Source organism: Onychomys torridus, chromosome 2 (assembly GCF_903995425.1).
Source record: "Onychomys torridus chromosome 2, mOncTor1.1, whole genome shotgun sequence".
Taxonomy (NCBI): domain Eukaryota; kingdom Metazoa; phylum Chordata; class Mammalia; order Rodentia; family Cricetidae; genus Onychomys; species Onychomys torridus.
This window is the reverse complement of record NC_050444.1, coordinates 65767012-65792175: the sequence shown is the minus strand read 5'-3', so window position 1 is coordinate 65792175 and position 25164 is coordinate 65767012. Positions and strand designations below refer to the sequence as shown.

General features: G+C 48.0%; 1 protein-coding gene across 1 annotated transcript in view; it reads left to right on the top strand.

The window, feature by feature from the left end:
- The window catches only part of Fbxo10 (F-box protein 10), a 50765-nt gene that overhangs the window by 3881 nt on the left and 21720 nt on the right, over positions 1-25164 (top strand). The window contains exons 2-3 of the mRNA XM_036178986.1: positions 15045-15635; positions 17890-18723. Coding sequence (XP_036034879.1) covers positions 15051-15635; positions 17890-18723 — 1419 coding nt within the window. The 5' untranslated portion in view covers positions 15045-15050. The remainder of the gene's footprint in view (positions 1-15044; positions 15636-17889; positions 18724-25164) is intronic.

Below are 25164 nucleotides of genomic sequence, written 5' to 3'. Positions count from 1 at the left end.
ATGTCGCTCGGCCAGCAGTAGGCGAACAGGTCACAGTAAGTTCAGGCAGAAGTGGATGGACAGTGGCTTCCCAAGAACATTCTCAGACATATTCTCTCTCAGTTGCATTTGCTCGTCTGTTTGTTTAGTGGCGGGGAGGCATGCACATGGCAGTTCTCTGTGTAGATTCCCAGGATGGAACTCAGATCATCAGGGTTGCCTCCTGAGCTATCTCTCTGGCCCTCCTCAGGCACATTCTGTTGTGCATCTGGACAGACTTCTTTCGGTTCCGTTCATCTAAATAGAATCGCTTTGTTGGTGGTGGCGGCATGTGCTCTCTCTTCTCCCCCGACACACACCTTGATTGATTGGTTTGCTTTTTGATACAAGACCTTACTGTGTAGCTCAAGCTGTCCTGGAACTCAATATGTAACCAAGACTGACCTGGAACACACGGCAATCCCCCTGCCTCCTACCTGTAGCCGGAATCTGCAGGTGTGAACTGCTGTACCTAGCTTCTAAGTTCCTGTCTTACCGGCAGTTTGCGAGCCCTACTTGCTTCCGACCCTTAGAGAGTCTTGCTTTGGTCAGTCTATTTAACTGTTCTTGTGTGTGTAAGTCTCTCGAGGCTCTAACTTGTTTTCCTTATTAGTCACTGACATTGAGCACTTTTTTTTTTAATGGTTAATAGGATAGCATCTTGGTGGAATACTCAAGTCATCAGGCTTGTTTTTTAATGTGGTTCCAAGTTGGAAGGGTTGACAGGCACTTTATCCAGAGATCCATTCAGCTGGTCCTGCAGGGACTTGAAATTAAACACACACTAGATCCACATATACATGAAAACATGCACTGTTTGTCTTTCTAGGCCCAGGTTGCCTCACTTAGTATAATTTTTTCCAGGCTCATCCATTTATTTCCTCCATTTACTTTCATTGTCTATAGGTACCATGCTTTCATTATTGATGGACATCTAGGCTGTTTCCATGTCCTATCTATTTGTCAACAGAGTAGCAGTGAACATGGAAGAGCAGATACCTCTGTAGTAGGGTATGGAGTTCTTTGGGTATGTCTGGGAATGGTATAGCTGGTCATGTGGTAGGTGTATTTCTAGCTCTTTGAGGAACCTCTACATTGATTTCCATAGTGGCTGTACCACTTTGCTTTCCCAGCAACAGTGAATGAAGGTTTTTTTCCCCTGTACATCCTTGCCAGCATTTATTCTCATATGTTTTCTTTAAAAAAAAAAAAAGACTTATTTATTACATATTCAATGTTCTGCATGCATGTATGCCTGCATGTTAGAAGAGGGCACCAGATCTCATTATGTGGTTGCTGGGAAGTGAACTCAGGACCTCTGGAAGAGCAGGCAGCGCTCTTAACCCCTGAGCCATCTCTTCAGCCCCCTCATTTGCTTTTTACTGTTAGCCTTTCTTACTGGGGTAAATGAAATGTCACTGTAGTTTTAATTTGCATTTCCCTGATGGCTAATGCAAATGTTAAGTACTTTAAAAGATGTATCTTAGATATTTGTATTTAAGTTTTTTTTTTTTAAACTGGGTGTGAGTTTGAAATATGTTCCCCATAGTCTCAGGCATTTAAATACTTAGTCCCCATTTGGTGGCAATGTTTGGGGAGGTTTAGGAGGTGTGGCTTTATTGGAGGAAGTCTGTCACTGGAGGTGGGCTTTGCGAATTTAAAGATTGCTTGTGGTTTAAGATGTGAGCTCTCACCTTGCTGTTCCAGACATCACTCTAACTGTGGACTCTAACCCTATGGAACCACAAGCCCAAATAAACACTCTGTAGTTTCCTTGGTCATGGTGTTTTTATCAAAACAATAGAAAAGTAACTAATACGCTGGGTTTCACTCTGTATCCCAAGCTGACCTAGGATTTGCTTTGTAGACCAGGCAGGTCTTGAACTAACAGAGATCTACCTGCCTCTACCTCTCAGATGCTCAGATCGAAGGCAGATGCTACCTTGTGTGCTCAGTGGCTGTCACTGTCATCATCTTCTCCTCATCTTCTATTACAGAGAGAGAATGCGCACATGCGTGTGTGCATGTGTGGCGGTCAGAAGACAATTTTCAGAAGAAGGTTCTCTCCTTCCATCTGTGGGTTCCAAGAATGGAATTCAAGCTGTCAGATTTGATGGCCAAGCCCTTGCCTTCTAAGCCATCCTGCTGGCCCTTGTTTCTCCTTTCTTCGGTTCCATTAAAATTAGGTGGTGTGTTTTCTTGCTGTTTAGTTTTCTGAGTACTTTGTATATTCTGGACACCAATTCTCTGTCAGATGAATATAGCGGAGGTTTCCCCACACTCTGTAGGCTGCCTCTTCAGTTAACAGCTTCCTCTGCAGTCTAGAAGCCTTTGAGTTTCATGAGGTCCCTCATGTTGATTGTTGGCCACTGGGGCCCCATTTAGAAACTCTTTCCCTAAGTAAGTATATCATCAAGTATACTCCATACTCTCCTTGTGAAGTTTCAGAGTTTCAGGTCTAACATTGAGATTTTGACCTATTTAGAATTTTGTGTAGGGTGACAGATGAGGACTAATTTTCCCCCACAAGATCCAGAGAACATCTCAGAAGAAGGAACAGAAAGATTCTAAGAGCCAGAGTTTGGGGAGGACCAGGGTGAAATAGTATCTTCTGGAGGCTGGAGAGATGGCTCAGAGGTTAAGAGCACTGACTGCCCTTCCAGAGGTCCTGAGTTCAATTCCCAGCACCAACATGGTGGCTCACAACCATCTGTAATGAGATCTGGTGCCCTCTTCTGGCCTGCAGAGATATGTGCAGACAGAACACTGTATACATAATAAATAAATCTTTAAAAAAAAGAAAGAAAGAAAGAAATAGTTTCTTCTGGATATGACAGGACTGATGGACACATGGGCCCAGCATGGAGTGGGAGGGCCTTCAAAGGAGGAGCTATTAACAGCTGATGACTTCTGCTGGAGGGTGAGTCAGTTTTCTTTTAAAAACGTAGCCTCAAAGCCAGGTGGTGTACACCTTTGATCCCAGCACGGGGAGGCAGAGGCAGGCGGATCTCTGTGTTCAAGGCCAGGCTGAGTTCTAGGACAACCAGGACTACACAGAGAAACCCTATCTTGAAAAACCAAAAATCAAGCAAACAAAAAAAGTAGCTTCTGATAGGTTGACGGTGGACTGTCCCACACCCATGCATATATGGGCAACTCAAATGTCACACTCATCTGCCGCTTCCTCCCAAGTGCTGGGACTTTCCTTTTTTGGAAAGAGAACAAGGAGTTAGCTGTAGGTTAGAGGACATATCTGGGAGGAGTGGAGGATGAACAGGGTCAGATACATTTGTCTCAGTCACTGTTCTATGGCTGCGAAGAGACGCCATGACCAGGGCAGCTCTTACGAAAGAGCATTTAGTGGAGGGCTTACGGTTCAGAGGGTCAGTCCGTGATCATCATGGCGAGTAGGTAATGGCAGCAGACACGATGCTGGAGAGGTAGCTGAGAGCTCACATCTCATCTGCAAGTTGCAGCAGAGGGGGAAACAGACATAGAAAAAAAAGACACACTGGGCCTGACTGGCGTGGGCTTTTGAAACCTCAAGCCCACCCCTAGGGGCATACCTCTTCCAACAAGGCCACACCTCCTAATCCTTCCCAAACAGTTCACCAACTAAGGACTAAGCAAATATTTGAATCTGTGGGGGCCATTCTTATTCAGACCACCACAACACTATATACATGTATTAAATTCTCAAATAACTAATAAAAATATTTTTTTAAAAAAATCTCAGGCTAACAAGATGGGTCAGCATGGTACTTCCTGCCAAATCTAACAACCAATCCAATCCCTAGGATCCACATGGTGAAGGGGAGAACTGATTGCCCTCTGACCTCCACAGGTATGCGATGACAGGCACCTCCCTCCAAAATAAAGTAAATAAATGTTTTTGAAAGAGAAAGAAAATGTCTTTGTCTCTCTGAATCCCTTTCTTGCTTGCTCTAGTTTGGCTCCATTCCGTAGTCCTTCAGGTGATGTCTCTTGAGTTTCCCCATTCCTGACAAGGGGCCTAGATATGCTGTCTCCTTTGGATCAAATATCTATTCCATGTGGTACCTTGTCCTGGCTAAGGCACTGTGAGTGACAGCCCATTGGGACAAATGGACTGGACACAGCTCTAAGAACAAGTGCTAGGCCTGGTGTTGCAGGCCTGTGATCTCAGCAGCTTGAGAGGCTAAAGAGGAGGATCACAAGTTCAAGGCCTGCCTGGGCAGCAGAGTGAGCTCAAGAGCAGCCTTGGCAATGTAGTAAGACCTTGTCTCAGAAGGGGATGGGGGATGTAGCTAGCACACGAGGCCCTAGGATCGTTGCCACTACCATACAATGAATGAATACAAATGAGGAGCATACACTGCTGGGGCTTGTGTGCAGAGGTAGACTGAGGCCACCTGAGGCAATACAGCAAGACGCTTTGTGAAAACACAAAAGTGAAAAGCTTGGTTACGTGTGTAACTCAGTGGCAGCAAGCTCGCTTAGCGTGCACAAGGCCTTAGGTTCAATCCCTCGTGCCACCAGAAAAAGAATGTAGAGTAAAAGTGAAGAAGATGGAGCGAGTCCGTTGGTGTGACCGAGGGCCTTGAGGCCGCAGGAGTCCACACTTCCCACTGAGCTCTGGAAGGCAGGCCCCGGCATAAGGTCCTCCAGTCCTTACCATTCACTCCCTAGGTAGTACTTGAAAAACCAATTCCCTAGAATTTGACATTGGGAACTTGGGGGCCATGCCCACCCGGGTGAATTTCTGCTGTCGATGCTATTCTAATCATCCTTGGGAAGAAGAGAACTTACTCTCTTTGCCATTTGATGGTCAGGACCCAGGAACCTCCTTCCCTCAGTTACAATAAAGAATTCTTGGGACTGGAGAAATTACTGCTCTTTCTGAGGACCTGAGTGCTGTAGCCCTTAGTAACTCCAGCTCCAGCTCCAGAGGACCAATGCCCACTGCTAGTGAGCAGCTGATCATAGGTCAAGGCCATGGAGAGTCAGCACTATTCCCTTTGCACTTCAGACATTTTTGTGACTTTTTTTTTTCCTGTGTAGCCCTGGCTGTTCTGGAACTCTGTAGCCCAGGCTGGCCTCAAACTCAGAGACCCCGAGTGCTGGGATTAAAGGTGTGCGCCACCACCATCTGTCCACTTCATTTTTATTCTTCCTAAGATGCTGAGAAAAAGTGGCTCAAATGTGGTGAAGAAGTAGAAGGGCCGTGATTTGGTAAAGAGAGGAAGTCTGCCATTTACTGTGTGTCAAGTCCTGGTAACTGCTTCCCAGACATCTTTCATCGGCCCAACAAGTCCCTAGGGTAGTACTACCTCCAATTTTATAGATGAGAGGGAAGGCCAGAGACCAGTCTGACTCCATTGATGTGTAATGTCACCAGTAGAGTAGCAATCACTTGGTGTGGAAATTGCCTCAAGCTGAGCGTGATTAAAGAGAAGCAGCTAGAGCGGCCGTGGCAGGTTGGGAGGCAGATGACAATCTGATTGGTAAAAGTTTAAGTGGTTGGGGTCTACTCACCCTGAAGGTAAGGTGCCCTGGGTTTTTGTAGATTCTTGACTTGAAATCCTAAGTCTTTACACTAGGCTTCCCAGCAGAACACCGTCAGTCCAAATTAGACATTTTAGGATGCTCAGTAATAATTGCAGGACCAACTGAATCTTTCTTATGGTCGGTGAGTGTATGCACACATCTGTGATGTGTGGCCAGGGTGCTGTACCATCACCTGCCGTGAAACCCAACATTGTTAGAAGGGACCCGGGCAGCAGGTGGCCGTACTCCAGGGACTTTGGAATCCATCCAGATACACTGCTGCCAGATGCTGGGGATGAGATGTGCAGTGCAGTTTGTGTTGTGAGTGCTCTCCAAGATGACACAGCTCCTGAATAAGTAAGCCCTCAAAATACCTTCCTGGTGGGTGTGGTTAGCCACGCTTTAATCCCAGCACCCAGGAAGCAGAGGCAGATGGATCTCTTGAATTAGAGGCTTGCCTGGTCTACCTCTTGACTTTCCAGGCCAAGCAAGGCTATCTTGTGAGACTGTGCCTCCCAAAACAGAAACAAACCAACCAAACCCCCAAAACACTCCCTTCCTAACCCTTTCAGCTTTGCTTGTTAAGTTTGTGAGAATCGGGATGAAGGGCCAGTTGAAAAATTCCCTGATGTGTGTTCTATCCTACATCAGCCTCAGTGAACAGGCCCTGGGCTGACAGACAAGGGTAAGGGAGGCCCTGTGGCCTGAACCGCTCACGCTCCTGACTTTGATCAAGCACACAGTGTTCTGAATTACAGCATCTGGTTTCAACGCTGCAAATACCGTTCCTTAGGTCGAAGAGAACTGAGGCCTGAAGGAACGATGGAATGCCCAACTGAGACACTTGCCACCTTCAGAGTTTATGTTTTTTCTCCTTTCCGAAATCCGTGGATGTGTGTGGGTCCAGGCCTGTGTACAGGCTTTTTGTAGCTCAGATTTCCCTGTATTGTATTAGAATGGATTTGAACTAAAATCCACAAAAGTAGAGACATATCCTTTGATTTGAGATTTTTAAATCATTAGCCTATTACAGTTGCTCTGCTGGACGGTTTGTTCTTACTTAACTTGTGCTTTGTATGCCTCACAATGTGGGTAGAAAATCTAGTTTTCCCTCTACATGGATACTAAAGGTTTGAGCTGCCCTGGATCCTTTATTCTGATTGATTTTTAAAACTTAATCTAATCTCCCACCACTTTGAAACTAAGTAGGAACTAGAAATTGGTTTTGTTGTTTGGGTTTTATTGAGACACAGATCTTGTCTACAGCCCAGACTGGCTTCAGACTCACTGTCCTATTTGCTACCACCTGAGTGCTGGGATTGCAGGTATGTGCACTGTTTCTGGCTTTATCTGATCGTAGAACATGAAATCAGAGTTCAGGCACCTGCCCTCAAGGTTAGCCAGTAAAGGGGAGGCAGAGCCCAAGCTAGAGTGGGAGCCCTCAGGTCCTTCTTGGAGGAGTCACTTTGCTATGATAGGTAGACTCAAGGGACAGTTTACCATGATAGGCAGAGACTCAAGGCAGCTCCCAAATTAACTCGTGACTAGTTGAGGTGTCCATGGGAACCAGCTGGCTTTTCTGGCTGACCCTGGAACTATATCAGTCTAAGAACGGCTTCCCCTCCAGGCTCTTACTGACACCTGGCTTCTCCACAAACTTCCTTCTGTTCCTCAACAGGTTGTCTTACTTCTATCCGAATTTCAAGTGTTCACTCACCGTGAAGCTGGCTTGCCCCACTCATCCTCTCCTCCCCAGCAGTGACTCGGGCACGTGATTCGAGTTCTTGCAGGCTGACTTCCTTCATGTATCTGTAAAATGAAGCAGGACTGCTTTAATTGAATCTTGGGTGTCATCACATACTTACTGTATCAGGGGTGGCCTTTTAAACATTTTTATCTCTTTACATGTGTGGTGTGTTTGTATAAAAATATGCCTTATCAGGGAAGGTGTCTGCAGAGGCCAGAAGAAGATGTCAGCTCTCCTGGAGTTGAACTTACAGGTGGTTGTGAGCCCCTGTGAGGTTCTGGGAAACGAATCTTGGATTCTCTGCAAGAGCAGCAAGTACTTTATTATTTAAGTTTTACTTTTCAAGACAGGGTTTTTCTGTCTCCAAACTGGCAGTCCTGGAACTCACTCTATAGACCAGGCTGGCCTCAAATCCGGAGACCTGCCTGCCTCTGCCTCCTGAGTGCTGGGATTATAGGTGTGGGCCACCCACCAAGAGCAGCAAGTACTCTTAACTGCTGAGCCATCTTTCCAGCCCCAGATATAACATTTTAACAAGTTCACCAAGGAACTTGTGTGGACTCTAAGCTTGAGAGACTTAAAGGGTTTCCTTCCTGTCACACAGGTGTCTATGTGGCTGGGCTTTGAAGCCTCAGCAGTACCAGTCATGTGACAGTTTGCTCATTCCGTGTTGAGTGCCCACCACAGGCGGAGTTCTAGATGGATCACACACAGTAATCCAGAGTCCCTGCCCTTAAGGGGCTTGCATTCCACTCAGGAAAGGTAAAGAGGAGGAGGAGGAAGTCTCCAGATGGTCTGTTTTGAGGAGTGTCTGTCTAAGTGGGCAAGCTGGGGTCATGAACTGAAATATCCCAGGTTCTGAGGCTGGGGCTGACAAAAAGCAGTGGGAAGACAGACAGAAACCCAACGAAGCAGAGCCTTCATTCTAGCACTTTCCATGGGGAGAGTGCTCCAGCGCTCTACCGGTCATGTTCACTTCCCCCACGTCCTGTACCTGCTGCACTGGCCTCCGTGACAGGACTTTCTTTCCTCTGTCTGCATTCTGTCACTAGTAACTCATCTCACGCCAGGTCTCTTCTATTCAGGGGCACTTCCCCAGAGACTGTCCCTGACAGCCTGAAATAGCTCCCAGTAGTTGTTCACACTGGCACACAGGCAACTCCGGCTTCATTTCTCTGTAGCGTTTGTATTAACTTCATTTCTTGCCTGTCTCTGAGGATAGGGCCTTCGCCTCCCTTATTGCTTTCCAGCACTTGGAATAGTGTCTGGCTGGTAGTGGGCAATCAAGTGTTTGTTAACCAGATGTCACTGTTTTTTTTTTAAGAAGAGCCATCTGGTGAGTGGTATTCGTCCTGGTTCAGGGGTGAGGAAATGGGCTCTGAGAGGTTCAATCAAGGACCTGCTTCAGGCCACAGGGCTGGGAAGCAGAAGTGCCTGCTTGCTGAGAGCTAAGTCTTGTGGGCCTCCCTCCGGGGAGGAGTTCTCTGCCCCTCTTCCTGAGGCTGGGGACACCAAGGGGCTCTCTCCAGTGGGAGGCTGGAGGAGACCACAGAAAGCCTGAGCTCACCTCTTAGGAACACGTTAAATATGGAGGTGCCAGGAACCTACCTCACGACCTGCTTTCCTACACATTGTTTTTCCAGTTCTTACAGACGTCACGCTACAGGTTCACAGGCCCTGGGGACTGTTGTTGCTTTTTAATTCCGTGCTCAGAGGCCCCAGTGGCAAAAAGGAAAGGCAGAACTTAGAGGAGACACTTTTTAAAAAGTGTTACCTAGTTAGAGAAATCCCTTGCTGCGTGGATCCCTGTGGACTGCTGTGAAGCTCATGTACATAGAGCCAGATAGAACAACAGAGAACTGACAGGGGACTACTAGGGAACTCTATCTGAGCTTCAAGGAGCCTCGGAGGAAGAACTATTGGCCTCGGCCCCTCTAGACTCAGACCCCTGCAACTGGGGACACAGGTGAGTCTGGAGTGGCCAGCAGCTAGACTGTTTGCTTCCTGAACCCCAAACCCAAAGCCCTGGTGGGTTCTGTGTGGGTTATGGTCTTTGATCTTCATTGTTTTTCATTGATATAACAAAATGTTTGAGCACAGATGATTAAAAAAAAAAAAGCAAAATAGATTTATTTAGCTTATGTCCAAGAGCATGGATACACATAGACACATGGGATGTGCCTGTTCCTAGCTACTTGAGAAGCTGAGAGGAGAGAATCAGTTGAGCCTGAGAGTTCATCTTGTGTAACACAGCAAGACCCTATCTTTAAAAATTAAATCTAAGAGCATGCTGTCAGCATCTGCTCTAGGAAAGGCCTCCTGTTCTGAAGTTAAATGGCAGAGACCATTGCATGCTGAGATGGCCAGTGAACAGTCACTAACACCGTCATGGGCATCTTATGCTAACAACCTCGTCTAATGGTGATTAGCTCCCAAAGGCACCTTCAGATGCCACTGGCATACGACTTTGGAGATTAAGTTTCTATCACACAGATTATTGCAAGACATACTCAAATCATTACAATGCCTTTGCCCAGAATTCCCCAGGTAACCCCACATTCTGAGGGGAAAACGTTACCATTTAATATTTGCCAAGTTGGGAGTTCCTGCCTTCACTGTCCCACTTACATCTTCTGGGTCTGTTAAAATACAGCTCTGCTCAGGCCACGCCCCTCCTGAGAAACCTGTGTTTGACACTCAGGGCCTCTGCCAGTGTGGACTATGTAAGCGTGTAGAACATGAGTGGTTCCAGGGAGGCCCGAGTGAGAGCAGCCGGGGAAGTAATTAAGAGCTAGGCACCTGCTGGCTTTGAGAAGAGCACAGCACTCCCTGTGGAGCATCCATGGAATGGACGATCTCAAGGTTTCCAGAGGCTTTGCCTGTGCCGTTGGAACAGCGGTTCTGAATCTGTGGCTCTCCTCTACCTCCAAAAATATCTGTGTTATGATTCATAGTAGTAGCAAAATTACAGTTACAAAGTAGCAGCGAAATAATTTTAGGGTTGGGGGTCACCACAACATGAGGAACTATATTAAAGGGTTGCAGTGTTAGGAAGGTTGAGAACCACTGACCTAGAGCATCATGTGCTCCGGTGGGCAAGGACTGGCCTTTCCCATAGTAACAGGCTGGCTCCCAGGGTCTTAGCATCTTCTCTCAAAGAGAGACACAGTCTCAGGTGTAGATCAGGCTGAGAGAACCAGACTGAGATCTGTCTGCCTCTGCCTCCTGAGTGCTGAGACTAAAGGGGTGGCCCACCCCTCCAGGGTTTTACTCTTTGATTCCTTATTCACATTATTGCTGGAAGATTTTCTGTGTAGCAATTTCTAGATCAGTCTCATTATGCATAGAAGGGGGTTCTCAAAGCTATGTTCATGTGATAGGTTTATATCTGGTTGAGGAAACAATTTACCTAATAATTGGGGTGAAGACTTCGTGGAGATTCACCACTATCTGTTGACTTATTTATAACTAACTAGTATAGTAAGCTTGTATTTTGTGCTCACTTTTAGATGGGTTTTGCTGTAGTCTTTGTAACTGAATTGTGGCCTAGGGCTTCCTTCCTTCCTTCCTTCCTTCCTTCCTTCCTTCCTTCCTTCCTTCCTTCCTTCCTTTCTTTTTGTTTGTTTGGTTTTTTGAGACAGGGTTTCTTTGGAGCCTGTCCTGGAACTCTCTCTGTAGCCCAGGCTGGCCTGGAACTCACAGAGATCCGCCTGCCTCTGCCTTCCGAGTGCCACCACCACCCAGCAGGCATTCTTTCTTAATAGGCTGCTATCGTAAAGATAAGAAACCTGTCTGGGACAGAAATTGGCATGCTGGGTACTGTAGTATGTCACATGGGCTACACAATGAGTTGTCTGGGTCAAACACTTTATAGTAAGCTAGGTTGAAGCTGTACTTAGTATGACTAGTGGCTATAATTTGGGTAGTTGTGATTTGGATGGCTTTTAACATCTCTCCTAGGAATGGGATATTAGCACTAGATCCCAGAGGGACCCTTGTGGACAGATGTGGCAGGCTATATACATTAGGATTAAGGTCTCACTTGAGAGCACCTGCCAGTAGTCTTTTGTAGAAGCAAGGGACTCAATGAATACGGCATCTTGGGAAGTGCACTCCTAACATGCAGTGCCCCGGAAAGAACAGTACATGGGTAACTCAGGAGAGCCAAGATGAGAATGTAGGGCGTGGAGACAAGGAAATGGGTGTAGAAGTAGGTCAGAGCCCCAAGGAGTGATCAGAAGATACTCTCTCTTGATGCAGCACTCAGGCCTGATGCAGATGAGCAAGGCTCTTGGAGATGTCTAAATGATGAAGTTACATACTTCGACGAGAAATTTATGGGGCCATGGTAGTTCTGATGCTTTTAAATTGAAGTCACAGATAACAAAGGAAAGTGAAGTGAGAAACAGCCAGTAGAGTCTTGTAAATGAGCTTCTCTCTGTAGGGAGGGAGAAAACAGAAAGATAAATGGTGTGGCAGGGGGCCTGTCAAGTGGGAGGAGTCTGAGCTAGGAAGCGGAAATGGAGTGTGTGAGTGTCAGAGCTAGGCAGAAGAAAGGAAAAAGTGTGGTCCCAGGAGGTGAGGCAGAAGGTTGCAAACTGATATCCTGCCTGGGCAGCTTAGTGAGACCTTGTCTCAAAATGAAAAGCAAGGAGTAAAGCTCAGTGGTAGAGCACTTGCCTGGCATGTGTGAGGCCCTGGGTTCGATCCTCAGCATCGGGGGTGGGGGTGGGGGGATGAGGGCGGGGGAGGGAATGGGAATGAATGAGAATTCGAATGCGTATGCACAAGAGCACTAGCTCTTGGTATTAATAGCAAAAATTGGATGTGGTCAGCTTATGCCAAAAGGAGAATATTTACTTATTTGTGACAAAGTCTCATAGCCCAGGCTGGCCTTGAACTCCTGATACTCCCAAGTGCCTGGATTAGAGTTGTGGGTGACCACACCCAGTCCAAAGGGGAATCTGTTAGAGGGGCATGGAGATAACTAGCATTCAAAGGCCACGGGTAAAGCTGAACTCTCAGACTGCACCGTGACGGACAGAGAAACTGGGATGCACTTTGCGCCCAGTGCTTTCTGTGGTTCCTTCTCTCCGTGCAGCTCAGCTTCTATTTCCTGTTTGCCATGGAAAAATGATGGCCAGCACCTACTCCAGAGTTTATTGCTTAGGAAAGAAGTTGTTGGTGTCCCGTCATCCGAGGAAGAAGCCAGCTACTAGAATATCAACTCATGTTCATCTAGAGAAGGTCTCAGTGTACCGTGTGTGTCAGTTACAGCCAATCAGATGCAGCCAGAAGGCTGGGTACCATTTTATATTTTTCTTTAGAGACCCCTGCCTCTGTAATCGTGGGGTATAAATTGTTGGTAAGGGGGAAAGGTGTTTCCCAAAAAAAGCAAGGAGGTGGACAGTGGGGCAGCCAGCTCAGTAGATGGTTAGGACATTAGGATTATTCCATCAGGGAGTGGCTGAGCCAGGGCCAAAACCCACACAGCCTTCCTTAGGGAAACAATGGTGATTAGTTGATCTGGAAATGATAAAGGAAAGACTAATAGGTACTTAGTTCTCATTTGTATTTAGGATATCCAGACTCTTAAGACCATTGAAGTCAAAGATGACCTCCCTCTGTATGAATCTAAACTCTATTAGGTAGATCCCAGGGGTATTCCAAGGATCTGGATTCTGTACTTCCTGGATACATGCACCTGTCCTTACCTTTCTTTCTGCCTTGTCTTCATAGTTCATCTCTAATCCTTCCTGTGTGGTTGTTAACACTTGCAGTGATTTGAATGAAAATAACCCCCACGAGATTCCCTGTTGGTGGCACTGTTTGGGAAGGCTGAGGAGGTGTGGCCTTGTTGGAGGAAGTATGTCACTGAAGGCGATCTCTTAACTGTAACCCCTTATAAAAGCAGATCACACACTTCCAGCATACAGTGGCACCCAATATAGATTACTGTTCCAGAAGGAAGGGAAGGGGCACAGTGAGGAAACACTGGGTCAAAGCAAGGCTGCTACCCAGCAGGTAAACTAAATCCTGCAGCTGCGTGGCTGGCGTCAAAGGGCTCAGACGGCTCCGTCCTGCTTTGCTGCCTGCAGCAATACCACCAGGTTTTCTTCACAAGGCGGGGATTCCTGTTGCCAGGAGTTCTGGGATCATATTCTTAGAGTGCCTGACTGGGGAGAGTGGAGACCTACCTCCTGATGGCAGGTATTAGGGGGAAATCCCCACCCGGTCTATAGTAGTGACTTTTCAGTCATTCTGACCAAAACAGTCTAAAAGAATTACTTAGTTTGCCTCCTGCTTTCAGGGTTGACAGTGGCTTTTAACTATATGTAGTTGGGCAGAATATCAAAATGAGAGAGTGTGTGGTAGAATAGAAGTTTGTTTGTTTGGTTGGTTTTTCGAGACAGGGTTTCTCTGTGTAGCTTTGCGCCTTTCCTGGATCTTGCTCTATAGCCCAGGCTGGCCTTGAACTCACAAAGATCTGCCTGCCTCTGCCTCCCGAGTGCTGGGATTAAAGGCATGCGCCACCACCGCCTGGCTTGTTTGTTTTTTTAAGACAGGGTCTCACTGTGTAGCCCTGGCTGTCCCAGAACCCACTCTATAGACCAGGCTGGCCTCTAACTCAGAGATCCACTTGCCTCTGCTTCTCAAGGGCTGGGATTAAAAGCACCTGCCATGTACCTGGCTCGTAGAATACATTTTTAAGAAGGTATTTATTGCCGAGCGGTGGTAGCACACGCCTTTAATCCCAGCAGAGCCAGGCGGACTTCTGTGAGTTCGAGGCCAGCCTGGTCTACAGAGCGAGATCCAAGAAAGGCGCAAAGCTACACAGAGAAACCCTGTCTCGAAAAACTAAAAAAAAAAAAGGAAGGTATTTATTTTTATGTGGAAGTCTGTATAAATATATGTTCTTGTATACCATGTAGTGCATGTGCCTGTAGATGCCAGAAGGTGTAGAATCCCCCTGGGGCTGGGATTCAGGTGATGTTGGTTTTGGGGTCTGAACTTAGATCCTCTGGAAGAGCAGTAAGTGCTTTTAACCACTGAGCCATCTCTGGCCTAGAACAGGTCCTTTACCTAATTACGTATGGAGGCAGAGGAAAGGGTATTACCAGAAGAGACCAGGGCAAGACACAGCTCCAAGGCCATGCTACCCGGTAGCAAGGCCCTCCCTTTCAGTACTTCTGATAATGCCATCATATTATGAATCTATCAAGGGATGAGCACTTTAATTCTGTCAGAGTTCTCCTGACCTTTTTAATGTCTAGAACTGCATCACAGACTCACCCAGAGGCATGTTTCACCAATCTTTTAGCAGGTTTTTTGTTTGTTTTTGGTTTTTGTTTGGGGTTTTTTTGTTGTTGTTTTTTGCTTTTTTTGTTGTTTTTGTTTTTGTTTTTTGTTTTTTGTTTTTTTGAGACAGGGTTTTCTCTGTGTAGTTTGGAGCCTGTCCTGGATCCCACTCTGTAGACCAGGCTGGCCTTGAACTCACAGAGATCCGCCTGGCTCTGCCTCCGGAGTGGTGGGATTAAAGGCGTGCGCCACCACTGCCCAGCTTTTGCTGTTTCTTAACCTAACCAAGTTAACAGTCAAAATTAGCCATTGATAGATTCTTATTGAGGAAATGAAGCCCTCTAATTGGCTGTGCCTTGTTCACTTGCCCATCCCTGGGATCAGGAAATGTTCTTTTTAAAAAGGAAACAGTAAAAGGGGAGTAGACAAATCTCCTTTTGTGTCTTTCTCCCAGGTGACCATGGAAACGGGTGGCCTCCCCCTGGAGCTGTGGCGCATGATCCTAGCCTACCTGCACCTGCCTGACCTGGGCCGCTGCAGCCTGGTTTGCAGGGCCTGGTATGAGCTGATCCTCAGCCTTGACAGTACCCGCTGGCGGCAGCTGTGTCTGGGCTGCACCGAGTGCCGCCACCCCAACTGGCCCAACCAGCCTGATGTGGAGCCTGAGTCCTGGAGGGAGGCCTTCAAGCAGCACTACCTGGCCTCCAAGACCTGGACCAAGAATGCCCTGGACTTGGAGTCCTCCATCTGCTTCTCTCTGTTCCGCAGGAAGAGGGAGCGCCGCACCTTGAGTGTTGGGCCAGGCCATGAGTTTGACAGCTTGGGCAGTGCCTTAGCCATGGCCAGCCTCTATGATCGAATCGTGCTGTTCCCAGGTGTGTACGAGGAGCAAGGTGAGATCATCCTGAAGGTGCCAGTGGAGATTGTGGGCCAAGGGAAATTGGGTGACGTGGCCCTGCTTGCCAGCATTGACCAGCACTGCTCAACCACACGCGTGTGCAATCTTGTCTTCATGCCAGCCTGGTTCTCACCAATCATGTATAAGGTGGGTGCACATTGGATGCCGTCAGGTCCTGACCCCACAACCTTGGCCTCATTCATTCCCTTTTTTGGTTAGAGTTGAGAGTTTAGTAATTAATTCCTGTGCACATACTCCCGAGAGAAGTGGGCACACAGGTCAGTATAGTGCAGAATTATGATTTGTACCTTATTTCCTTCAAAGCTGCATTAGAAATGAGAGGTGGGCAAGGGACAAACATTTTTATTCCTCTTCTATTCCTAACCAGATCAGCTAAAGCACCAGCTAGAGCAGGTGGCAAAATGTGCAGCATGGGGTCAGGACATTGACTGATCACAGCAGCGTGTCCAGAGAGGGGGCAGTGTCTCTCGGCACCTGCACCCTCATCCTGTGCGGGAGTCGTTGCTTCTCAAGGGCACCTGGAGGGAAAGTCAGGAAATATCACTCCAGCACGGCATTCGGCATTCGGCCTCTAAACAGCACATGTGGAGGCAGGAACTGTGGTCCTGCGACATGGCGTGGAGCCTGTGCATCGACTAGAAACGCGCCTGTTACAGCCAGCCTCGTCTCTCTTTATGATGCTCAGCGCCTCCCTGGCCATTTGTGACTCTCAGTGTGCACCAGGCGTGTGCTTTACAGCATACCTCACTTCCTCTTCCCCACAGCCCTGAGAGGAGGTTGCGTCACCTGGCTTTATAGATGAGGGAAACCGAGGCCCAACAACAGCAGCATAGCCGAGGTTTCAGGCTTACGGGCAGAGCTTAGATCAAAGCCTTATTAATAATCCAGACAACCTTCCATATAACCAGACATCTGTGGTGATCAGTAGCTGTGGTTCCCTTGGGCACATGAGGGGGATTAGCAAAAGTCAGAGATGCTAGTAAGTTTCCCAGGTGGGTGATTAGTGAGGTTAGAGCTCAAATCCAGGCCCTTTGATTTGTAAAATTACATCATGCCAAAGTCTTTAGGAGCCCCAAAGCCTGCTTTTTAGCTCTTGAATGTTTCAGAAGGAATAATGGTGTCCCTGTGCTAGTCTGCAGACCTGGAAGTAAAGTTTGCTTCTAGAAGCAAGGCTCCATACCCTTCATGCCTTGAAACCCATCGGTTCTGAGGGTAAAGGCTCACTCAAGACTGCTGCTGCCTCAGAAGTGCAGCTGTAGCTCCTCGGGAGACAGACCTGGCTGCGGGCTTCTTTGCAGTTAGCCTTCTGGCCTGGTGCTTCCCATAGGTGAGTGTGAGGTCCGTGATTGTCTTTCAGCTAAAAAGGCCCAGAGGTCTGAGATGTCCTTGCCTGAAAACTGAAAATGCCGGGACGATTTCACAGAAGTTCTCAGTGGTCTCGTAAGAGAACGTCAACGTTGACTGCACCTCCAAGAACTTGAGAGGACCAGGGAGGAAAGATAGCTTCACTGGTAGCAGGGAGGTCAGGGAGCTGTAAGGAAGCACCTAGAGTCCCAAGGTTAGGGAAGTCATCTTCCTCCGAAAACTATCAAGGCAGGTCACTGATAGAGAATGTTTTTAACTGCTCAAGGGGGTAGGTCTGTCCCGGTGCTTGATTAGACTCATAGGGTGCTCCTTTATTTTGTGGTTGAGATGTATCTGGTGGAGTTTATGTGAATCCAGAAAAGGCTATAAAGCAATTTGACCTCACCAAGCTTACCTGTCGTTCAGGCCCAGGGTCGCAATTGTATTAACAGGTTCAGTGCTTTCCCATCCTTCCCCTAGACTCCTGAAGTCCTTCCTTGTGTCTTTGACCTCAGATCATAATAGCTAACTGTCACTAGACAAGCCCCATGCTACAGACAGGGAAACTGAGGCTTACAAGGGTGAAGCCATTTGTCCTGGGTAACGCACTTGGAAGAGACAGAGCCTCCTCCCATCCCTGGCAGCCGTCCTTGTCTTTTCTCTTTGAAGATAAGACCTGTCATTTGCTTTATTCCACCACACACCAGCAGCTGCACAGACTCGACTACCCTAATGCCTGTGGCTGGGCCAACCCCACAACCTGCCCCAGTCCAGGAAGTCCTCGTTCCTCTCCTGTGCCCTTTAGAAGGACAACGGAATAGGAAGGATGCAATGATTGGCAGTTTTTCTCATGCCTCTTTGATGGGGACCTACTCCCCAGTTCCTTTGAGTGACAGCTGACACCAGCCTTTTACAGAAGAGTAGGAAGTGAAACCAAGAGCCTCTCTGTCTCTGCCCTCCTTGAAGAGTAGCTTGGGTGGTGGCCATCCAGACAAAGTGTAGGCTTCTTACCATGTCTTCTCCTTCTTGTCCCCAGACCACATCGGGTCACATCCAGTTTGACAACTGCAACTTTGAGAATGGACACATCCAGGTCCATGGCCCGGGTACCTGCCAAGTGAAATTTTGTACCTTCAAAAACACCCATGTCTTTCTGCACAACGTGCCCTTATGTATGTTGGAAAACTGTGAATTTGTGGGCAGCGAAAACAACTCTGTAACTGTTGAGGGCCACCCCTCGGCAGATAAGAACTGGGCCTACAAGTACCTGCTGGGCCTTATCAAGTCCTCTCCAATCTTGCTCCCTGCAGAAGACCATGAGTTTTTAATGTCCTTGGACCTAGAGAGCCGGGACCAGGCCTGGAGCCCAAGGACCTGTGACATTGTCATTGAGGGCAGCCAGAGCCCTACGAGCCCAGCCTCTAGCTCTCCAAAGCCAGGCTCCAAGGCTGGCTCCCAGGAGGCAGAAGTGGGCAGCGATGGGGAGAGGGTGGCCCAGACTCCAGAGAGCAGTGACGGCGGCCTGAGCCCCAGCGGTGAGGATGAGGATGATGAGCAGTTCACGTACAGACTGTCCTACCAGGTGCAGGGCCCTCGCCCTGTCCTGGGCGGCTCCTTTCTGGGCCCTCCACTGCCAGGAGCTTCCATTCAGCTGCCCAGCTGTCTAGTGCTGAACTCACTGCATCAGGAGCTCCAGAAGGACAAGGAAGCCATGGCGTTAGCCACCTCTGTGCAGGGCTGCCTCATCCGCAAGTGCCTCTTCCGAGATGGGAAGGGTGGCGTCTTTGTCTGCTCTTATGGCCGAGCCAAGATGGAAGGAAATATCTTTCGGAACCTAACTTATGCAGTGAGGTGTATACACAATAGCAAGGTACTTCCTAAGGACCAACACTGTAGCCGGAGGCCTCACTGGGTGATCACTGCCGAGAGCATGAGCCGTGCTTTGTGAGAGGGCTCCTGTGGCTGTGTGGGAAGGGTGTGATGAGATATTTGCATGTTTCATGATTTTTTTTTTTCAAGTTTATTAGATACACTTGACTGCCTGTCTGTCATCTGACTTGGATAAGACAAACTTCTCATTTCCCAGAAAAGAAAACAGGAGAGGGAAGGGGTCTTTGGTTTTTCAAGACAAGGTTTCTCCATGTAGCTTTGGAGCCTGTCTTGGAACTCACTCTACATGTAGCCCAGGCTGGCCTCGAACTCACAGAGATCCGCCTGCCTCTGCCTCCGGTGCTGGGATTAAAGATGTGTGCCACCACCGCCCGGTGGGAAGGAGTTTTACTCGGGGTCATTGAGCAAGTTTGAGACAGAGCCCAGGTCTTGTACCTCCACTGACTGGATCATTCTGCTTCTCAGACATGCTACCTAGGTGCTTGTAGAAGACATACGTTTGTTTGTTTGTTTTTTGTTTCTCCCCCGACAGGTCAGAGAAGATTTAGAGAGACATGATCACTGACGTCATTTTAGAATCCAGTGGGATAGTTGAAAAGGGGTTTCTGCAGGAGCGGGTGTCTGAGCTGAGCGGGATGAATGGAGGAGAGGGGCAGAGCAAGTGGAGCATATGTGATGAGGAGAGGGGGAACGTTCTAGAAGCGAGTACATCTGTTCTGGGCCTGTTTGTGGGGTTGATTCACCCATGCAGCTGGAACACGTTGAGAGGCCGTGGGGCTGGAGAGATGGTTTAGTGGTTAAGAGCACTTGGTGTTCTTCCAGAGGACCCAGGTTTGGTTTCCAGCACCCACATGGTGGCTCACAACCATCTGTACCTCCAGTTCCAGAGGACCTAAAGCCCTCTTCTGAACCCCAAGGATGCCAGGCAAGCACATACATATACACAGGGAAAATACTCATACACATAAAATAATAAATCCTTTAAAAAGTTAAGACAAAGTTTCTGTAGAGAGCAAGCAGGAGCCATCTTGTCCTGAGTCTAAAAGGGTGAACATCACGCTCCGTGCAGCCCGCCAGCCACTCATGAGAGGACTTTCTTGGGACGCAGGCCCATTGGATGCTGTAGAACAACCTCCATGTCCATTAATGGTTGGTCCACAGGGTGTGAAGGGTGAGCAGGCCATGCAGAAGGAAGCATGGCTATGCACCTGGAGGGTCTTCATTCTCCACCGTGACACTGGGAATTACCTGCACCACCACTACCTCCTCCTCCTCCTCTTCCTCTTCTTCTTTTATAATTTATTTAACTTTACTTATGTGCACTGGTGTGAAAATGTCAGATTCCCTAGAACTGGAGTTACAGACAGTTGTGAGCTGCCATGTGGTTGCTGGGAATTGAACCCAGGTCCTCTGGAAGAGCAGTCAGTGCTCTTAACCACTGAGCCATTTCTCTAGCCCCACCTGCACTTCTATACTGTGGAGAAGAGTGTTACAATGTGGCTTCTCTCTGAGGTCTGAGGGCCTGGTGCCCTAACATTAGCAGAGGTGCTCAGTAAACCCATAAGCATTGTCCAGAGTCCAGTGTGGGACTTAAAGGCATCTAGAATGGTTAATTACAATTGTATTTTAACTGTATATTACCAGGCCCACTTCCAAGGGAGGTGTTAGGTGGTGTTACTATGAAAACACCAGACTATAGTATATTATAAGCAGGAAATAGATTTTTTTATCTAAAGGAAGAGAGGGACTAGCATGGTGTGTATATCTGGAATCTCAGTACATGAGAGGCTGAGGCAGGAGGTTCACCACAAAGCCAAGGCCAGCCTGGGTTACATAGTGAGACCTTGTCTCCAAAGGAAACAGACGTGGAAGGAGGCTAGTTTACTTCCACGGGTGCCAGGATGAAAGGATCCATCATGAGCCCTCAGGGAGGACTTTTCACATAGTTATCGATGGCATGGCTGTTGAGCAAGATTCTGGTTCTGCTGCCCATGCTTCCTTAAGGTATGGTGAAGATGACTAGCAAGGTTACATATGCAAAGTAGCAGGTTGGTCCTGGTGGTGCGTGCCTGTAAGTCCAGCACTCAGGAGGTTAAAGCAGGAAGATGGCAGATGTGAGGCCAGTCCCCACTGTGTATCTGGGCCCTGACCCCAAGAAAGAAAGGGGGGGGCAAAGGGAAGGAAGGAGGGAAGAGGCAGGGTAGGGGAGCTCAGCGGTGCACCTGGTATGTACTCAGTACTCAGTAAGCCTTTTTCAAGGTGATAGCAGTCTAGTTGAGAGGTTCTCTGATAGACGTGCCGGGGTGTGGTACAGGAACCAGAAGTGAGGGCACCTGACCCACCCTCAGGGAGCCAGGACAGGTCTCCTAAAGTAATGCTCAAACTGCAGGAAGAATAGGAGTTGGCAGGTAAAGTCTCCAGGACAGGAGGTGAGTGAAAGAGCCTGGAGTCAGGACGCAGCACCCACAGGGAGTTGTGAGTGCCTTGCCAGCTATGGCAGGTGGGGGAGGGGGCAGGAGGGGTCCAGGGAGGGAGTCTGGTGGAGCTGCAGAGGTTGGAATCCTGTTGCTGAGCACTTGGGGAGGTCTTGCGGTCAGATCTGCCTCAGCAAACTCTGTGGGGCTCCTAAAGATGGAAGGGAGGGGAGCAAGGCTGGAGGGCTGGAGGTCACGTGGTCCAGAGATGGAGAGGAGAGCGCAGAAACCTGGGAAAGCAGGGCCAGGGGAAGGCTAACCGAGAAGCCTGAGTGTGCGAGGCAGTGGTGGAAACATGGAGGTTAGGGTGGGAGGAGAGAGGAGACTACCTCTGGGCATATGGAGTTGGAACAGGTGACATCTGGCAGAGGTGCCATCTTCTCAGTCCGGAATGTGGAGAGGTGTGTGCTGATGTGCTGGGAGCCCCCGGGAGCTGTCAGTGTGCAGGCCATGGTTGGAAGCATGGCCAAGGACAGATGAGAACTTAGGTGGCCTTAACTGCAGCTGTCTTGAGCTCTTGCCTCAGGAGACATTAGGCAGGAATTACGCGGCCAGAAATTCCTGGTCAGTTTCTAGCAAAGACTCTAGAACTGATTTCCAGGGATTTTGACTCAAAAGGAAAAAAAAAAAAGTCAACATGTGTTTGGAAGTCACCATTATGCATGCTGAGTGCCATAAACACAAGCCAGGGCCCTAGGTGGGAATGTGGGGCTTGCCAGGCAAGTTCCTGAGTTGGGGCCAAGGTTTTGATCAGTGGCCAGAGGGCTTGCTACCACTTCCCTGGTCCTAAAATATCCCAGCAGGGTGACAGCTGGCAGAAGCAGCCTGGTTGCTTGGGGCTCCCAGAAGCCCGGTGTCTTTGTGTAGGTTGTAATTCCTAGTTGGAAGTCAGTCATCTTGGATAGACACTGGAGATGGAGGTAACTAGTACTGTGTTTGGAAATGGGCATGCCTCTGGGGTCTTTCTGGGGTTAGGCTTGGCAGGAATGGAGCTGGTTTGGATGGCATTGTGATTGGCTTCAGTTTTCTTCATTTTTGCTGCCTTCTGCTTTTCTCTGGATCATTCCTTTGCATCTGTCCCCCATGCCCCCACCCCTGCTGTGCTGCGTGATTGGTGTTTGTCAGCCTGCGCAGGAGAGCCTGGCAGTGGCAGGGTTGTCCGGTGTTGTGTTTCATCCTTCCTCTGGGGAGGTAGTATGTCCTTGGGTCTTGGGAGAGACCCTGTCAGTGACCCTGTCTCATCCCTAGCACTAAGGGCTTTCCTAGTGATCGGGGACCAAGCTGACTTTCCTCCCATAGACCACAAGTCACAGGCAGGACCCAAGTCTTGGGCCACCTGTCATCAAATATCCCGGGGGCATCCGAAAGTGTCCAGGTTCTTGGGTCCCACAACAGAGAATGGGACCAAGGTCACGTAGTTAGAAACAAAAAGTGTGTGCTCCAGAAGTGCTGGGCTGTGACCACGTGAGCCCTTACAGGCCATTTGCCTAGCACTGTCTCTCCCATATCTGTGTGGTGGGGCTTTCCTTGATTGTGTTCTATTCTTCCCCCAGGTGGGGGAAGGGCCTCCAGTCTCTGTCACCCAGCTGCCACACCTGGGGTAAAGTTGGCTTTCATTTTCCCATTCCCCTCTTTCCTAAGGGGCCTGGGGTGGGTTCCCTTTACCCCAATACTTAAGGCAAGTTCTGAGGAAAGTTAGAGATGGGTCCAGGACAGGTGTGCTGGCTACTTTTCTGTCAGCATAAGCTAGAGTCAGCAGAGAGAAGGGAACCTCAAGTGAGAAGATGCAGCTATATGACTGGGCTATAAGCAAACCTGTAGGGTATTTTCTTGATTAGTGATTGATGTAGGAGGGCCCAGCCCATTGTGGGTGGTGCCATCCCTGGGCTGGTGGTCCTGGATTCTATAGTAAGAAAGCAGGCTGAGCAAGCCATGGGGAGCAAGCCAGTAATCAGCACCCCTCCATGGCCTCTGCATCAGCTCTTGCCTCCAGGTTCCTGCCCTGTTTGAGATCCTGTCCTGACTTCCTTTGATGATGAACTGTGATACAGAAGTGTAAGTCAAACAAACCCTCTCCTCGCCAACATGCTTTGGTCACAGTGTTTCATCACAGCAATAGGAACCCTAACTGAAAACAGAGGGCGTGGTACCTTACTCAGTGTCTGCCCTGCTTGCTCCCAAGCCTGCCTATCCTTTTATGCTTCGGAACAGTTTTTGTGGTTGAGACACAGTCTCACTGTGTGACCACAGCTGACCTCCAGTTCACAGAGATCCTCCTGCCTCTGCCTCCCAAGTGCTGGGATTGCAGGGGTGTTCATTCCTCCACACTCATCTCTGCTAGAACTTTACTATAATGAAATAGTTTATTAGTAGAATAATTTATCTTAATATAAATTTTTTAAAAACAATATGAATATGTTTATACTTATTAACAGGAAACACATCCTTTTATGTGGGAACTACCTTGTGCTACCTTGTTTAAAGAGACTTCTTTATTTTATTATCTATCTTATTCTAATAGTGAAATGTTTCATTGAGGCTTGCCCAGTGATTGAGTAAAACCAAAACTTACTATAAGCCACAGTCATCCTAGGGTCCCCCCTGCTATGTAGCCTGCCTGGATCTGTGGGTTGCAGTCTGATTGCCCTTTGCTTTATATCTAGTATCCACTTATGATTGAATACATACCATGTTTGTCCTTCTGGGTTTGGGTTACCTCACTCAGGATGATATTTTCTAATTCCATCCATTTTCCTGCAAATTTCATGCTGTCATTGTTTTTCTCTGCTCAGTAGTACTCCATTGTGTATAAGAACCACATTTTCTTAATCCATTCTTCATTTGTCGGGCATCTAGGTTGTTTCCAGGTTCTGGCTATTACAAATAATGCTGCTATGAACATAGCTGCGCATGTATTAAAGAGATTTTTTTAACACGTGAATTTCTGACACTCTGGTTTGGTGTAGGAGGCCTTTCTGTCAGGCCACCAGCTCCCCAATAATGACACAGAAACTTATTATTAATTATGAAGGCTTGGCCTTCAGCATAGGCTTGTTCCCAACTACCTCTTATAACGTAACCAGTTTTTATTCATCTACATTCTACCTCGTGGCTTTTTACCTCTCTTTCATTTTGGATGTCTGACTTCCTCCATGTCTCGCTGGCGTCTCCCTCACACGCCTAGATTTATCCTGAGTTCCTCTCTCTGCCCAGAAGTCCCGCCTGACTTCTCCTGACTAGCTATTGGCCATTCCGCTCTTTATTAAACCAATCAGGTGCCTTGGGCAGAGTCACATCTTTACAATGTGTAAAAAGATTATCCCACAACAGTTTGGCGTATGAGTAGTTTTTGCATACCAGTGACCACACCAAGAAAAACTCATAGTGAGAAAGAACGGGCATTTTTCTTATAAAAATGAATTTGTGTGCGTGCACACATGTGTGCATGTGTGCATATGTGCAGGTGTGGTTGAACTCAGATCCTTTCATCCATGTAGCTAGCACTTTACTGACAAAGCCATTTCCCCTTCACTTAACTAATAGTTTTGGTTTTAAATATTTTCATTAACTACTTTTTGTTTTCTGGTTTTCTTTTGTTTGAGACAGAGTCTCACTACATAGCCCAGGCTGACCCCTAGTGTACCACCTTCCTTCCCTCTCCCCAGGGTTTTAATCGCCAGGGATTGAAGGCATGCATCACCCTACTCAGCTTTAACTAAATGATATTTCTTAAATTAAGAATTGGCCGTGGGCCAGAGTGGTGGCACATGGTGGTAATTCCTTGCACCCGAGAGGCAGGAAAGCCGGTGAATTCAGGTCCACTGATATGTTACATGAGCATCCTGGTTAGCCCTTTGTCCTAGGGTTGAGACCTAACAAAGACCACTGAGTGTGTGAGCATCTCTCCATCCTGTCATCTGATTATGAGGCTTGAGCCCAGGACCAGG